The sequence below is a fragment of the Papaver somniferum genome, chromosome 10 (genome assembly GCF_003573695.1).
Source record: "Papaver somniferum cultivar HN1 chromosome 10, ASM357369v1, whole genome shotgun sequence".
Taxonomy (NCBI): domain Eukaryota; kingdom Viridiplantae; phylum Streptophyta; class Magnoliopsida; order Ranunculales; family Papaveraceae; genus Papaver; species Papaver somniferum.
This window is the reverse complement of record NC_039367.1, coordinates 155,240,762-155,256,592: the sequence shown is the minus strand read 5'-3', so window position 1 is coordinate 155,256,592 and position 15,831 is coordinate 155,240,762. Positions and strand designations below refer to the sequence as shown.

The window sequence follows — 15,831 nt, the reverse complement described above, 5'->3', positions numbered from 1 at the left end:
AAGAAAATTTATCAAGGAAGACATGTGAAAGTGCATAATCATTCATCACAGAGAATGAGTTACAATATCAATATACTTCTTGCCATCATTTTGGGTGCTCAGGTAGCGGTTATCTAAAAAGCAGGTGTATATAAGAAATCAAGAAAGAAACTCTATTTGGTGCTCAGACAGCTGCTCGGTAGAATCAGTGGTTGATTGTTATCACGCATGGGAAGGATCTTCCAAAAAATGCACTCATCTTAGCTCAACGTGATGCAAGAAATGCTGAACCCGACATTCTCAACTAGAACGACAAGGCCAAGACCAACCAACATTTTTCTCCTGTAAAGAACATGTTGAGCCTGAACCGAGAGATCGATAATTATGATAATCAGAGTCATCTTTTTCTTATGTGATCTATTTGTGAAGAAAGAAAAACAGCTTGTGCGCATCTATTTACTTGGTGAAATGTGTGAGAAAATCAAACAAAAAGAGTCAAAAAAAAAAATGAAAATATTTTAATTACAATGTAAACCTGGTGCAGAACATAAGCGCCAGGATATGTGCAACAAAGACAAATCACGGAAATCTGGGTTTGGCCGTTTGTGAAGCGTCATGACTGCTGTGATGAGAATGATGATGTCCAAGCTTATGTATCCAGTGAAGAAGCCCTTTCTTGTGATCGTCTGAGGTTGAGCTTCGAATCAGGTGCACAGTTCCATCTTGAGCAAGTGAGGTTTCGAACTGCTCTAAAACCTTGACAATCTGCCAAAACTCAGGCCTTTTCTCTGGAGCTGAAGTCCAACAGTGCTCAATCAGATCTCGTAATGAAGGTGGACAATCCTTCGGAATAATAGGTCTCAGCTTCTGAACAATTTCCAAATTTGTTCTCAGTCAGAAGTTAAACATACTCGAATTTGTTAAACAACCACATAAATGTAAGATTTCCTCATCAATGGTATACTAATTCACAATGGGAGGTCTAAAGGTTCTTAAATTCGCATTGCTAGAGTTAAGTAACCCAGTTCTAGAGGCGTCAAGAACAACACAACCCCTGGTAGGAGGTTTCTCAATTACCATTTATGGGTTTACAAGTTACAAACAAACAAAACATATATCTTATCGGTGCATATTAGAGGAGACCGAGATAGATTATCCATCCTCGAAGCCAATTCAACTAACGATAAAAAGGCTTACTAACAGAACACAACATAATAATGTTAAGAAGAAGATGCAGATGAAATATTTCTGTGGTAAAGAACAAAATCCCCTGTTTTTATTTGAAATCAGATTGGTACTTGTATTGGATATCTCAAATGTCAAGGACGGGATATCTAAGTAAATAAACAAGCAGAACATTAAGTCGATTTGAGACTCCGGACCTCGTGCCATCAAGTTTTCTGGGCAGTTATCCTTATGGGATAACCGAATAAGCACCATGGAACAACAATTCAGATGTTAACTATAACTTGTAAGTGTTAACAAAAACAAGATATGTCATTTGCTCAAGTATCTCATCCGCCTGCTTTGGCGTATTTTAAACTGTGAGGCTAGCATATTCCTAGGTTTTATTACTAACCGAAATATTCAATAAAGATGACATTTTAAATCCAAGATCAAGGCTTCCAAAACCCTACAAACATGTTTAAGAGTATTCGAAGATGGAAAAAAGTGCATATCTGATGTCTGTGAGTGCAATCTAAAAGAAAAAGAACGCCATGGCAGGGAATCATACCTTATTTACTACAGCAAAAGCTGCCTGGATGGGTGTCTTATCATCAAAAGGAATTGTTCCGGCAACCATCTCCCATAAGACCAGTCCAAAGCTGTACACATCGACTTTTCGCCCATGGGATTTTCGCTTGATCATCTCAGGTGCCATCCAGCGGTAAGTACCCGCATCATCTGCCAAAGAATCACAATGTGCCTCCTTGCACGCAATTCCGAAGTCAACAATCTTCACCTGGTTTTCTTGATCAAAAATGAGATTCTCAGGTTTAAGGTCTCGATGAACAACACCTTGTGAGTGTAAGAATTCCATTCCTCGTGCAATATCCAGAGCAATACTGATGACTTTCTCAAAAGGAAGTGTTTTGTGTTCAAGTTTGTGCATGAACGCCCTCAATGAGCCCCCGGCTAGATATTCAGTGATGATACAGAATACTGGAGGATTTTTACTTGCGGCAACCAACTACATTAACAGATCAAAAACTTCATTAACAGATCCATATAGTAGCCATCTAAATCTGTCACTTATTACACAGTTATTGCTATATATCATTAGTACAAAACAACCCATCTGAATTACAACTGTTGATAACTAAATCGTCATTAGTTATTGCTATATATCATTAAAAAAATTAATCCAGTCAGGACAACCATAATCCATTTTCCCTTTCATCAGTTAATGAGGTGAATTTGCTAAGTAGAACAATAATTAGTCAGATTGAGCAATCCAGCAAACCCCACAAGAAACGAAAATGCTTGGGACCAAGCCATGTTAAGTTTAAGTCAATTGACCTCAATGGATACACAAAATTTGTCTAAAAAAAGACGAAGACGGTCAAGTAAAGACGGCTCTAAAAGATGAGAACAGTTAAGGATGCTTATTGGAAAGGAAGAACAGAGTTAGGTGAAAACAGGGTTGATTACCTCTATTATATTTTGATGGTGGAGATGTGACAGAAGACTGACTTCCCTCTCGAACTGTTTTTCTAGTCGAGCTGCCATATCTGCATTTTCTTCATCATCGGACTGCCTGATAATTTTAACTGCAACAGGCTGATCCTTATATACACCGTGGTAAAGTCGACTATTTGCCCCACAGGCAAACCTATGTCCAAGGAACAATTTTGAGAGATCCACATTCAATTCATCGTCCATTTCAATGGCCATAACCTTTCCCCCTTTATTATCAAAATACTTTGTCCAAGAATCTTTCCTACTCTTTGTTTTTTCAATATGCTTCGGAGAAGAAAACTGACCAAAAGATTTCGCACCTGAGGGGGATGCACAATCAGAAGCACGGCTCTCATTTGAATTTTGACGAAGAAATTTCCCAAAACCTCTCTTCTCCGGCGTTCTAGATCGAGGTAATGGAGTTGAGAACCTCTTCCGGGACTTCCGAGCTTCCTTGAACGCATCTGAAATACTAATTTCAGGGTGAGGTGATACCGCCCTTAGCTTGTTGGTATTCGGATTTCGAACAATTGGACTACTACACGGACTTGGTTTAACATAATCAACCGTAGTAGTTGGTGATGGCCTAGATTTCAATCCAGCTTCTCGATTCGTCTGCCGTGTAATAGGACTCGTATGCAAACTCGACGAATCCAATCTATGACAAACCGTATGAGAGTATTTCACCCTCCTAATCCACGAATTGGACTCTTCATCCATTATAACCCCCAGCAAAATCCCTAATCAATCCCCTAAATCACTTGTATATACAAAATTCTTGTGTTTTTCTACAACTAAGATATAAACAAACTTGTTTTTCAGAACATTCTAACATGACAATAGAACTCCATATCCAAAATTCTTCCAAACCCATCAGCAAAACAAAAGCCGATCTTAAACCTCTCAATTCATGCACCTATTACATCTCTTACCACATCTTCAACGAATAATTTTCTTTTTCTTGCCTTAATCCACACCAACAAACATTTTCCTTGCCTTATTCGGCACCAACAAACAGTCTAATGATTTAAACTTCCATTATACCCAAAACAAACCTTTAAAAAAAGTCTTCGGAGATATAAACAACCTTTCAAAACACCCTTCCACTTTCTTTTCTTGCTTCCACCTATACCAATCACCAAAAGCAAATACACACAAACCCTTCAAAAAGTCAAAAGAGAGAAAACTCATACCGATTATTCTAAGCAATAATGTAAAACTACTCGATTGAATTTGAATCATTAAAAAAATTATCGCAACCACAATCTAACTTAATATTAAAGATTTAAGTTAAACAAACAAACAAACAAACCCGTATCTTAAAAGATAAATAAACAAACAAACTAGATGATGATGACCACCACCTCACATGCATGTTCAACAGTTGTGGGAAAGAAATACAAGGGCATTTTCGTCATTTTATAAATTACTTATTCTAGCTTAAGGTTTAAGCACCATCTTTCTTTAATCTTCTTCTCCTTCCGCCATTGCTGCTGATTCTTCTCTCCTTGTCTCAAGGTCATCACCGGTAAATCCTACCTATACCATTCAACAACCCGATCTGATCCTGAGCTGCTACTATTATAAAACTTTTTTTTTTTTTTACGAATTCCAAATAACAGTTTCAAAATTAGTTTTGTTAGAAATTAAAGATAAATTTGACCTGATTATATCAATTTGATAAGGGTTTTACCAGAAAAAAGAAAACCTCTATATCTCGATTTCATGAAATCCGCACAAAACAAGAAAACTGATTCTAAATTCTATGGAGTTTTTCTTAAAGAATTTCTTGACATCAGGCCTTCTATAATCGGCCAATAAACCCATCACAGCTAATTTCGGATCTAATAATCCACACAAATTAAAAAAAAAATAAAAATAAAGAAAAAATAGAAAAATACCTGGTTTATGAACCCTAAACCATTCTTTCGTCTTCTTCAAAGCTCCTCTTCTTCGTTTTCGTCGTCTTGGTCTATCAATGGGAAGAAAGAGTCAGCAACACAGCAGCTTATTATCAGGGAGAGACGGACAGAGAGACTATTAGTCTGTTAAATCAATTAATTAATTAATTTACTTGCTGTATATACGTATGGTATACGGTTCCAACCCCGTAGATTCTGTAGACCCCATTTTTTATTAAATATTTTATATTTATATTCTCGTTATGTTCTCATTGCATAAAAGAATGTGATAAAGGCGGTAATGTGGGGTCGACGGACCGAAAGTCAAAGAAAGTAGGAGGAGAGGACAAAATTATTAAAAAAACATTTGAATTGTCTCAATAAGAATGGTTCTAGCGGTGTCTTGTATTTACACTTCTCTATTTGTGGGTACTAGGCGGTAGAGGTGTAAATTGGGTTGTGCCAGCACGAGCACAGACGCTAAAATCTGAGCCCAGTCCAGCACGGTCAAATACGTTAGTTTCATGGGATGTGCTGGGTTAGCCTAATCGGCACAATAACACGGTACAACACGCGACACGGATAAGCACGTGGCCCAGTCCAGCACAGCACGTTAAGAAAGCACGTCATAGCATGCACAAGTATACCATATAACAGGACATACTACATCATATTTTGTGTATATTTCACAAAAGGGTCACTATTCTAGCTAGGTTTTGACATTTTATGTTGGCTTATTTTTATAACAACACGTATAATACATAAATATTTGGAAAATATATTCCAATATCTTTGTTATAATATCGTTACCTATATTTGACTAGAACATTAATTTACATGACAATGATCCAATTTTTATATTTGATAGGTTATTTCTTTTTATTGAATAAACTTGTTAATTTTACTTGAAATAATTTCAAATAATATGTTGTCTATTTAAATTCTCGTGATAATGTCCGGCATAATGTATACATTAAGTGATTTCAAATTGTTTATAACACGTGCACCAACACGGCACAACATATCACGTTTATTCGTGTGTTGTGCCCGTGGGCTGTGCTGTGCTTAGCTTTTGACTAATAAAGCACAACACGGCACAACACGTTTAAATTGTTGGCACAGCACAGCACGACACATGACAAGTGAAGCACGTGATTTCGTGTGCCGAGCTGTGCCGGGCCGGCACGTTTTACACCTCTACTAGGTAGCGACTAGAGCATGGTCGCGCCGTGATGATGGACATTCCAAAAGTTGGCCCATGATAGAGATTGTTGGTCTGGAGTGTGGACTGATTTCAAACCAAACTGGCAGTCAAATTTTGATGAGTCGAAAGTCTTTGAATTTGAAATGTCCAAAGTCGTAGATGTATTTCAGGGCCGGCCCATAGGGGAAGCAGGGAAAGCTCCGCTTTGGGGCATACGGCCTAAGGGGCAACAAATTATGGGTTTTACATTTTGGTGTTTTATCAAAAAATGATAACTATCGTAGGGCCTCATTCATAAAATTGTGTGATGAAGGGGAGAAATTGAGTAGTTTAGGCTTCTGGCTATCAAAATGTCATGGGCTTGGTGATTCAATTTAAGTTCCAGGCTTACTCATAATTCTTGTGTATTGTAGGTGCCCTTTTTTCTTTACATTTATTTTTTAAATGTACGCTCTTCATTTAAAAAGAAAGCAAGCGTCCGGATTACAAAATAAAAAGGAGAATTAAAAAGTTCTCTTGTTAGAATAAGTAAAGCCGCAGAATAATAATTATGGGGCCAAAAAAAAAATTTGTCCATTTCGGGGCAAAAAATAATTCAAGACCGGCCATATATATTTGGTAGGATTGAATGGTTTCTTGAGTGATATTTTTAAGAAATTTGAAATTTTATTTTGCAGTATGAGATCCGTGTCATTTGTTCATGTCTCTATTTTCCTAAACGGAATACCACGTGAAATATTTTATCTTATAAGGGGTCTTTGATACGAAAACTTTTTTGTCACCTTATCTTTTTATCATTTGCATGCAATTCATTTCTATATTATTAATTGACACTATAAATTGCCAACAACAGCTCACTAATTAGTCGTCAAATTTTTGTTGATGATTGGTTAGTTTTCATTTGAGTAATTGTTGCTTGTGCTAAGAATCTTGATAATTTTATTCGGTTGTTCTGTAAGTTCTCGTGTCAATCCATAAATTATGAAAAATATGAGCTTGCCTTTAGCCCAAAAATTGTTAAGTACCAGATAACTAATACTCTTGGTATATTTATTTAAAAAAAAAACTCTTGATATTAGGAAAATGGTCCTCAAAAATAAATTTCTCGATGTGCCTTTGCCAATTCAGAAAAATAAAGTGACTATTATTAGTCATCCAGTGGATAAGGAGAATGGATTTTTGGAAAAATAAATATTTAAATGAATCAGGTAGAACAGTCCTAACTCAATATGTGCTTGGACCCCTTGCCTCACTTATCTGTCTTCCTTACGCCAAAAGCGATGATAGGTAAGCCTGATGACATTCAAAGGAATTCTTCGTGTAATAAGAAAAATTCTGGTAAAGGTTTTCACTTGATTAAATGAGACACAATCGCAAAACCAAAAGTTATTGGTTGGCTAGGTAGCCGGGAAACTCAAACCATGAATAATGTTCTCTTAAGAAAGATGGCAAGCAGAATGTTAAATAGATATATAGTCTTCAGGTCACCACCTTGAGGGACAAATACTTTTTATCTCATAATCCATTGCATCATGCAAGTGATAAAAAAGGATCATGGATCAGGAGAGGAATTTGTAGAGATCTAGAAAATAAGAGACATCATTAATCTTTTGTGATGGGCGATGGCTGCAAAATTTGGTAGCACCTTCTTATTTCTAATTTGGTTTCTAATAGTCTGAAAATTGTTCACTAATTGATTATTCATGAAAGGAGGTTTTAGGAAATTGATATAAATATAATAACAATAATATTGTTGATGAAATATGTAAAATAAGAATCTATATGTAGGGTGAGGATTAGTTGAGATGGTTGCCAGTACATAATGGTGTTTTGTTTGTTATAACAACTTATAGAGCTATTGATGCTAGAAATCGAGTAAATGGCATTACATTTAATGGGGCAAATTTCACTCCGAACGAATTTCGAAAGACAAACTTGTCACCCGATTATGCATTTCATGTGGAAATATATCCAAAAATACTTATCAGTTAGAGCCAAACTATCCTGATTTGTCGGCTACATACCTGAAACTTTCCCTTTGCAATAATGAGTCTGAGTCCATAAATCATATGCTCAAGTGTTGTGTTTCAAAATATATTTGGATATTCGTGGAATTCCAACTTTGCAGGGATGATTAATACACTACTATCATGGATTGGATAATTAGCTTGTATCAAAATAACAATGATTCTCTCACCTACATAAGTATGAATTATGGTAATACTGGTTTTTTTTATTATGTGGTATATCTGGAAACCAAGGTGCACGATAGTACTCTTTGAAAATGTGTGAATGTAGTTCATATTGTTTAACAGGTTCAACAGTCTAGAGATGACGAGTCTAATGGTTATAACATAAAGAGTGTAGTCATTAATGCAACAAACATATCTTATGTGATATGAAAAGTACCACCAGCTCCATTTATAAAAATTAATTTTGATGTTTCTTTTTGCAATGAGACTAAACTGATGAGATCTACAATCAGATAATTTGACCGGAAATTCTAAAAGCAAATCCTATGAGAAGTAGAATCCTACTTCAAAGTGAAATGGCAAAACAAAACATCAAATTAATTTTCTCTCACGGCGAAGTGATGTCTTAAAGTCTTCACTAAGAGGCTAAACACTTGCCACCTAAGAAAAATTTGATCTCTTTTTAATTTTAAAGCTACGAGGGCCACCCTTTAATATTTTTATATACTTTCTAATCTATGGGACCACAAATATTTTAAACTCATGTTATTTTAAAATAACATGAACTTAGGTGAATATCAATGCACCGCCTGTTGTTTTCTCCAATTGTTATATGGAATTTGCCGCTTAAAGTGTTTTCTTCTAACTACCATATGGGATAAACACCATAATCTATTATCTGCCCCTTAGCCCATTTTATCTCATAATTTTTGTTCCTAATAACCCACAAAATCTCCAATGACTCATCTGATCAAAAATGGAATCCACGAAGATTTATGTATTCAAATTCATATTATATATGGGGACATCCACCTCGGTGTCTTGGATATACTGAGGAGCATCCCAAGCTCAATGTCCTCATCCGAGAAAATCATTGGTCATCCTTGATTATGAATCTATGATAAGGGGCCACATAATCCATTCATCGCCACAAGTAAGCTTGAGCAACAGATAAGAGCTTTGTATTTCGTGATACCTACATTAGGCCCGTCCAAATGGCGGGTGTTAAATTCCTATCCATGTTTGGTTCATCACCATAGGTCTGATATTTGTGAGCGGGCAGGTGGATTTGCTTGTTTGTATGAAGAATTCTATTTAAGTAAGATGAAAGCGAAACTAACAAAAAATATTATTTAGTTAATGATCTATAACATCTTAAATCATCATTTAATAAATATCCTTATGTCAATAACTAAACCTTGTTCGCCTTTCTATCGGTGACATGTAAAACGAAAACTACCATAGATGAATAATATGAAATGGGTATATTGATGTGTAAATTAATAAATTTACCTTTATATAGGGTGTCCAACAAATTTTTAGATATGCACCCACAACCGATGAGATCTTTAATGGGTTTTCAGGAGTAGACGTATACCCAATGTCCCATGAGTGGGTTGGGTGTTCACCCGCCAAATTGCAAATGCATTGGGTCGGATTGGCAGGTTGGAGTCAATTTCCATGTCAATGTATGTGTACATTTCATTTCTGATTTGTTCACTTCATTCTTACCAGGTCAGATGTGCATCTCATGTTCTTGCCATTGTTACAAAAGATGCAGTAAGACTCTACAATAAGTCGATATGTAGGACCAGGTCACTTATCAAGTATGTAACTAGATCTCCTGCTAGGTTGAATAAGTTTAACTATTGTTGTGAATTAGAAAAGATTGAATATAAGCAAGGTTTGATCTTGGATGTGAAAAGCAGATAGAATAGTACTTATTTAATGTTAGAAGCTGCTGAAAAGTATGAAAATGTTTCAAAAGGCTAGAAAAGATAGGGACTTTAGACAGAAGCACATATTTAAAGAACCAAGGAAAGATGCTTTACCTGATACTGATAATTATGACATGGAAATTGATAATGCTTTTGAGGATTACTCTAGTTCTGAATCCGAGGGGGAAGTTGAGGAGGATTATAATAAAAAGGGGAAGAAAAAGATGAACAACAAGAACAAAAAGCCTCGTCAACATGCTCCATATGAAGAGGATTGGAAATATGCTAGATGAAAAGGCGAGGGTACCCAAATATACATCAAGCTAAAACTTTTCCTTCCATAAGTCCTTTCTCCGAAAGTGATTGTCTATGGACTGAGTCGAGACAATACAACTAATCGGTTCACACTTCGTGTGATCGTCTGTGGATACGAGATCGAGACAATACAACAACGAAGTATGTTTACTTGATACAAAGGTTCGGACTTAACCAAACACAATGGGATTGCTTATCAAGTAAATAGAAATTAACGTTTGTGTAATTTACTTTAATTATAATAAAAACGATTATAATGCGGAAAATAAAAGTAAATGACACAACAAGATTTTGTTAACGAGGAAACCGCAAATGCAGAAAAATCCCGGTACCTTGTCTAGAATTGAATACTCTCAGGATTAAGACACTATACAAAATAAACCAACTTCGTATAGTTGAGACCAAGCAACTAAACCTATAGTTCACCTAGTTCCGTCTGTATTCCCACGCCTCCAACTTATGAATAAGTCACGTACTTGGAACAATTCCTTTGGTTCGTATTCCAAACAGTAAAGGAACAACGAATCTGTTTGGTATCTACTCTGTTCAACCAAGTGATATGAGTCGGACAAAGGCTCTTATATTTATCTTAACATAAACTCCTTCATCAGGTTCTTAGATCTATCTTGTGTTCAATTACCCAAAGTAATCATAAGATTTTGCAATCATTACCTTTAATCCCAAGGAACCGTATTGATGTCGTCTACTCAACTATTCTATCCAATCTACCACAAGGATAAACCGACTATAGTGAGATCCTCTTTTTTATCAAAACAAGTATTGTGCACACCAAAGATTTATATAACCAAGTCAGAAATCTTCTATCTCTTCTTTGTCTTCAAATCTTCTTAGATTTTCAATAAATACCTGCACACAACTACTTGAATCTCTTGTAATCAATCACACACAGAACGGAGTCTGTTAATAATGGATTATCACAAGATCGTATGTAGAACTAACAACAGTCTAAAGATCCATGTCGAAGCTTCGAACTAGTTTCCATGCATAAACATACTAGGTGCAATCAAAGTTCAACCACCGTTAGTCAATCAAATCAATCGAAAACAAAAGATAAACCGCAATTATGTAGTTTCCCACCAACGGTACTCGTCGAGCTTCTCAATCCCAAAGAAGTCTTTAAATTGAGCGGACGCAAGAGATTTCGCCTAATTAGGTTACTCTCCTCTCCGAATAGGCGGCTTCACCAGTAACAGTACAACATAGGAAGTTTACTGTCACGAAGGATTAGTTTACCGGAAATGCAAACTTCAAGTATTTATAGATAAGGAAGCTTGGACACCAAGGAATTTCCAAAACCGAAAATATTCTCAAGATATTCAATAATAATTTCCATATTCGGTTTTCATAATTCCTGAGAATGCTCTGTCCAAAAATATTGATCGAAAATCTCCCTGGAAAATCTTTAACTAGCAAATGCACATTACTAATTCTTATTTTCCATATATAATTAAAAACCTTAACTAAAAGATTCTTAACTTATTTAATTTCGATCCTGGGATTTACTTCCTTCTTAGCTGTTAAAGAATATCTTTGAACGATAAAAGATACGCATAAATGCACGTGTTCAAAGTGTGTCGACATCCTTACTTTGTAAGTCCTCTTTCATACTTACACACTTGAAACCGATTTACCACGCTTCCAAACAAGTTTAGAATTAGTTCATATGACTTTCAAGAGCTATGCGATTGATTAAGAACTCTCAATCACAAATCATGGGTTTAACGGTTCTACCAAAACAAGTTTCATTTCTACCTCCATGCGAGTATTGTGCATAGTCACACTAGATTTGGTATCTAACTCATATGTGTTGCACATGTCCATAGGATCAGTTCCCCTTTGCCTAAAAACATGTTGCACATGTCCATAGGATCGGTTCCCCTTTCTGCTATAAACCTTGCTGCACCCCGTACAAGGATTGATTCCCCTTTGTGATGTGTTGCACCTTTTACTAGGATCGGTTCCCCTTTACCCAGTGTTAGGTCTTACAAACTACACAAACTCGATCATACCATCAGGTGATTACTTAATATCGGTTTCACTAATAAAAGTCATACCAATACAAAAGTCAGGCCTCCTGTGAATAGTTTTACCAAGAAAAAAAACAAGTCATGAGCGGTTATACTAATCACACATATAGGTCGTTCATAAGATGTGCAATGAAGAACAATCCCAATAACGCCTGACGATTTCCTTTTCGATTCACAAACAAAGTTCATGAACTTACTTCCTTAAAACACATGCAAAAACATTGTTTCCTAAGATGAAATCCTCAGCTCATAACCATACATAATCACAATAGCATTCAAACGATTATGTCGATGTCTTATCTACAAAGTTTAATGGTTAAACAACAAACCTCGTATTGTATTCCTTAATACTATGTCTATCTAGAGTGTTCATGCTTCGCAGTTTTGTTTTCAATATGCACGACTTTAAAGATACGTTAGGGAATGAAACATTTCAAGTCAAATATCACTAACCTCAAGTGGAAGGATGATATTGTGGTTGTAGATCCTTACTTCTTCACTTCTTCAAGTCTTCGCAATACTTGTAATATCTCAAATCCTAATACTTTCAAGCTAACCTATACGAAGATGACTATAGTACATTTAATCAAGCAACTCTTAAATGAGTTTTGCTTCACTAAAATATGACAACCAAACTTGACATACCAACGCTTGGTGGGTTCAACCGAGCTATGCTCTAACACTAGAGGTCTTCTGAAGTGCTTAAAGATATTTTTCGATGCTACTGTTAGATTTTCTGCCTCCACACAAGTTACAACTCCTGGTTTCTTGTGGGAAGTAGTACTCATTCATGAACAGTTAGTTTAGTTTAGAGATAATGCAACTAATGATTCATTTATTGCTCGTATGGCTGATATTATGTTTAGGAAGTACAATTTTTATTGGGGTGCTTATGAAAAGATGAATTCTGCATTGTTTTTTGCTCAGCTTTTGGATCCAAGAGAGAAGGAAAATGGTTTAAATTTTGCTCTTCAGTGTTTATATAAGCAAGACCTTGTTAGGGTTAATACAGTTATGAGACAGGTCAAGAGGGAGACTTTAAGATACTCTTTGAATAATACAAGTCTTTTCATTCAATTAATGAGGAGGTAGAAAGTTCATCTAGTAGTGATGTAATTGAAAACTCACTTATTTTTCCAAATGGTGGTCGACTTGCTACTCGTTGGTCAAGAAAGAAAAGGCACAAGAAGAACCAATCAACTACTGAGGCAACAATAACATAGTTGGATATGTATTTAATGGAAGTGTTTGATGGGTCTGAATCTGATGGGAACAATACAAGCAAGTCTAGTTTTGATATTCTTCCTTGGTGACAGGCTAACACTAGCAGGTATAAGATACTTTCATGTATGGAAAAGGGTATATTAGCCATGCCAGTGTCTTCCGTTGCCTCTGAATCAACTTTTAACACCAGAAAGTGTGTGATTAATCCATATGAGAAGTTCTTTATCTCCAAGAACAGTTGAGGCTTTGCTCTGTTGTCAAAGATGGTTAAGCAAACCCATTGATCTTGATCTTTTAGCTGATTATGTACTAGATGACAACTCTAAGGATGATGAAGGTAATATAAAATTTTCTTTATTTGATTATGATTTATTTGAATCAATGGTTGATTGATATATTAATTGTTGGTTGGTTCACTTCCCTTTGTGCGTATTAGAGTAACTTCAAAACACTAATTGAAATATAAATTGTTGTTACAGACGTCTTGGGTGTGGTTGAACTTTCAGAGGTCTTGGGTGCTTGATGCTTGGAGATGGAGTTCGTTTTCTGTTGCAACAAACTTTTGAAAGTGGTCAATTGCCAAAGCCGAACTGCCGAAATGCTGGTTTTTGCTTTGCTTTTGTTTTTTCTACTTGAAGTCTTAAACAGTTGATGTTGCTGAACTTAGAAGTTTAAAGATTTTTCTTAAAGTATGAATTCAGGTCTTAAGACTTTTAACAGTTAATGTTTTTAAACTTAGAACTTTCAAGATTTTTTTTTTGTTACATATGCTACAGGTAAAGAACCGGTCCCGTCCCGTGTCGAGTTAAACATGTACAAGTCCCGTCCCGTACTGCACAAGTACAAATACAGGTACAAGGTGCAGATACCGGTCATAGAGAAGTACAAGTACTGAACTAGGTAAAAACCTGTACCGTCCCGTCCCATGCGCAACCCTAGGTTGGACCATCCATGCTCGGTGGGAGACTGGGAGTATTTACAAGATGGTTTTAGGGTACCACCCATGACCCATCAAAGGAGTTTTATGAGCAGCCAAGGCCCAAGGCCCCAAGGCCACTTTACCCATTATCTGCTCCCTCTCTGGATTTCTTTCAAACCCTAGTTTTCATTTCTCTGTTCTCATTTCAGCCACCATTAAAATTTCAAACCCTCTCTTCCTCACTGCTGAACTCAAATCCCCCACCGCTCTATTCTATCCTCAAATTGGTGAAACATAGACGAATCTTAAACCGGGTTTTAGCTAGTGTTGTTTTCCCCAGTCCCCCCATGGTGCTAATTGCTAAATGGTGGGACTGGAAAAACCACATTTGCTCAACTCCTTTTACCTCCTGATAACTGATATTGGATACGAATCACCAAAGAGGGTTACCTCCTGAATTGGTAGGGATTATTACAGGTAATTTAATGTTTTGTTTGCTTGTTTGTTGGTTTGAAATATGTTCCTTTTTATTTCTCTTCTGTATGTATGTGTGGTTGTTAACAGATTTTGAAATGATTTCTGATATACTTAATGTTGTGGGTTCTGTGTATGCTACTCAATTACCAATTATTGCACCAAAATGTAGCCTAATTTGCATACGGTTTTTTATTCAATTATGGTTCAATGTGTTTTTATTGATTGTTGCTGTATTGTGGTTGGCCTGGTTCAATGTTGGATGACCAAGAGCTGAATCAAAGAGCTAATGAAGGGTTAATAATAGATGTTTTGATTGCTGGGACTACTGGTTGTCTATTAACAGATTTAGATCCATATAGTCGGCAACATTGAACATCTCCTGTAGCAGACCAGTTTTATTGCTTTGGCTAGTCTTGTCTCTGAACCCATAATGCGGATTAGTTGATTATTAGATTCTATTGAGATGTTAGCAAGTTTTATCTTGATTTGCTTAACTTTCTTTTATGCTTAATTTTACTGAGTAATTCTTTTTTGTGCGATCGGAGGTTGCTTTTTAGTGATTCTTATAACTTTAACCAAAATTGTATCATATGTTTTGATGCATTCATCAGATTTCAACCTCTAATAATTTTGAATTTATTACAGTTGTTCCAATGAAAGTAGAATGATAAACAAAGGTCAATCATCTAAGCATGCTATCCTGTGTTGCACAGAATTTTTTTGTAGTAGAGTGAGTAACTTCAGGTTAATGGTATCCGAGGAAGCATTGAAAGGGGTTACAAAAGCTGGATCTCGGCTATTCGGGCATCTACTAAACCCAACAGGGAACCATCTGGTATCAGGAAAAAGCTTTTTGGTGAGAAGGGGGCTGTGTGTGGTACCCTTATGAAATCAAGAGAGACGAGATCCTCTTGTCATGGCTCGTCGCTCGTGATAAGAAAGCGTAATTATCATAACCATCTCTTTATCTAATTTTTTTTATGTTAATCGATCTTTGAATATTGCTGCTGCAAAACTTGTGTTCTGTATGGCTATTCTTTTTATTGTGGTCGGATTCTATGTTCATTAGTATTTGATTATATACCAAGGATATGAGAATACGTGATGTCGGACAAAAAGAAAAGAAGATGTGATGTCAAAGTGACAAGATTTATGTTGTTATTACTTGTATTTGT

General features: G+C 36.0%; 1 protein-coding gene across 1 annotated transcript; it reads right to left on the bottom strand.

Moving 5' to 3' along the window:
- Nucleotides 1–403: 403 nt before the first annotated feature.
- LOC113318243 (serine/threonine-protein kinase HT1-like) lies at nucleotides 404–4,714 on the bottom strand. Its single transcript, XM_026566379.1, has 4 exons — nucleotides 4,560–4,714; nucleotides 2,632–3,784; nucleotides 1,715–2,170; nucleotides 404–846 (listed from the first exon to the last, which is right to left on the bottom strand). Exons 2-4 carry the CDS (start codon nucleotides 3,376–3,378, stop codon nucleotides 559–561), a joined length of 1,491 nt encoding a protein of 496 aa, XP_026422164.1. The 5' UTR covers nucleotides 3,379–3,784; nucleotides 4,560–4,714; the 3' UTR covers nucleotides 404–558.
- Between the last annotated feature and the right edge of the window lie 11,117 nt (nucleotides 4,715–15,831).

Coding starts and splice junctions, on each gene's coding strand:
- LOC113318243 (XM_026566379.1), bottom strand. CDS start 3,378: ATGGATGAAGAGTCCAATTCGTGGATTAGGAGGGTGAAATACTCTCAT. Junction 2,171..2,631: donor ACCATCAAAATATAATAGAG/GTAATCAACCCT, acceptor CTGTTAATGTAG/TTGGTTGCCGCAAGTAAAAA. Junction 847..1,714: donor CTTTTGCTGTAGTAAATAAG/GTATGATTCCCT, acceptor GAAATTGTTCAG/AAGCTGAGACCTATTATTCC.